The sequence below is a fragment of the Neoarius graeffei genome, chromosome 2 (genome assembly GCF_027579695.1).
Source record: "Neoarius graeffei isolate fNeoGra1 chromosome 2, fNeoGra1.pri, whole genome shotgun sequence".
Taxonomy (NCBI): domain Eukaryota; kingdom Metazoa; phylum Chordata; class Actinopteri; order Siluriformes; family Ariidae; genus Neoarius; species Neoarius graeffei.
The window spans coordinates 120661710-120663422 of record NC_083570.1 but is presented as its reverse complement, the minus strand read 5'-3'; the positions used below and the strand labels follow the sequence as shown (position 1 = coordinate 120663422).

Below are 1713 nucleotides of genomic sequence, written 5' to 3'. Positions count from 1 at the left end.
ACCAAAGATTGAAGAGGAATTTGAAGAGCTTTTGTGTCTTTTTCAAAAGAATCAGTATCAATAATGCATGCCACTTTGGAGAGAAAAGTATAGAGTCTGTGTGGACAGAAAAGAAGGCAGTGGTGCATATGATGTTACACATGCAGTGCCACTGACCTGTGAATCGCTGCGATCTAATAATGGTGGACACGCTTTTAGTGATTTTTGGAACAGTATTCAGATGCAAAACATTTATTTTTCTAACCAATTTTTTATTCATCGGTAAACTTTACAACCTATTTGAGCATATCACACACAGAAAACCTGGGATTTTATGATGTAATTTTCGTTAGACTTGTACTTTAAGATTCGTGTCTTGTGTGGAGGCTCCACCACCTCCATTTCTCTCTGGCTCATGGCCTCTACTGGAAGGAAAACCCACCTCCTTTCTCTATCCACAGATGAAGCTTGACCATGCCCCCTCTGTCACATGAACATTATGGAACTGTTCGATGGCTGAGGGTTCTAAAGGTAGCAGACAGCACTACTTAACTATGGGACCAAACCATGGCATTTGATACACAGACACAATGCACCATCCTACTTATGTACAAAGGAATGTTGAGGATGGAGATGTGGAAGACTGAATGGAGGCTTGTGAACAAAATTCTTGGATGTCCACTTCTAGAATTGCTTTAATGACTGTGGCCAACAGACGACCCTGCCATGAAGTACCACCAGGGAGAAGATTAAAAGTATAATGGCTTGGACATTAGAGAGGTCATTAAGTTGCATTCTATTTGTTAAAATTTTTCACAGCTGAGAAAGCTGGATTTTACTCGTGTGTGTGAGTGTGTTGTGTTTGTTCTCCTCCACAGTGAGTCATTCTGCTGTTTCACGTCATCCTCCTCAGCACCTGCATCTGCAGATGTCACAATCACTGGGGTTTTTGTACGACGCTCTAACACTGTGTGAACGGTGAAGATTCGAATGTGTTCTCATGAATCGTTAGACAGTAATAATCTCCAGCATCTTCAGTCTGGACTCCACTGATGGTCAGAGTGAAATCAGTTCCAGATCCACTGCCACTGAAACGTTCAGGAATACCTGATTCTCTTCTGTTAGCATAATAGATCAGGAGTTTAGGAGCTTCTCCAGCTTTCTGCTGATACCAGGACAAACAGTCATAATTACCACCACAGTCATTATCGACAGCAACATTAGTTTTACAGCTGATGGTGAGTGTGTCTCCTGGAGAAACAGATTTCACTGCAGGACTCTGAGTCACAATGGCCTGACATTGGGATCCTGAAAAAGAAAAAAATATAGGTCACATAAGTTCTAGCTGTCTTGCAAAATCATTTTTATTGAGTGAAGTCCTACCTCGAGCGCAGAGGGCCAGTGTGCAGATGAAGACGCTGATCAAACTCATGGTTGCTGTGGGTGAAGTCACTGAGCAGCAGCTCTCAGTCATGAAGTGTTAAAGTCACAGGACTATAAACACTCGCAGAGCGCTGAAGCATGAGCTGATAATGCAAAGTGGAACCTCTCTCGATGGAAACATCTGGTGAAAGTTCTGCTCTATTCTGGGAGAAAGAGAACCACTCAGCCATCTTCATGTAAATCTCTCTCTCACGTCACTGATCTCTCTGTGGGTTTCACTACTCAAGACTTCTTTTATTCAGCTGGGTGGGTTGGGGGACATTTTACAGCTATTGGGGGGATGGATTTATA

At 42.7% G+C, this 1713-nt stretch overlaps 1 gene segment (V, D, J or C); it reads right to left on the bottom strand.

The window, feature by feature from the left end:
• Window positions 1–230: 230 nt before the first annotated feature.
• LOC132882203 (Ig kappa chain V-III region PC 7043-like) lies at window positions 231–1468 on the bottom strand. The segment is given in 2 exon segments: window positions 231–1287; window positions 1363–1468. Coding segments are annotated over 2 exon segments (438 nt in total).
• Window positions 1469–1713: the final 245 nt, after the last annotated feature.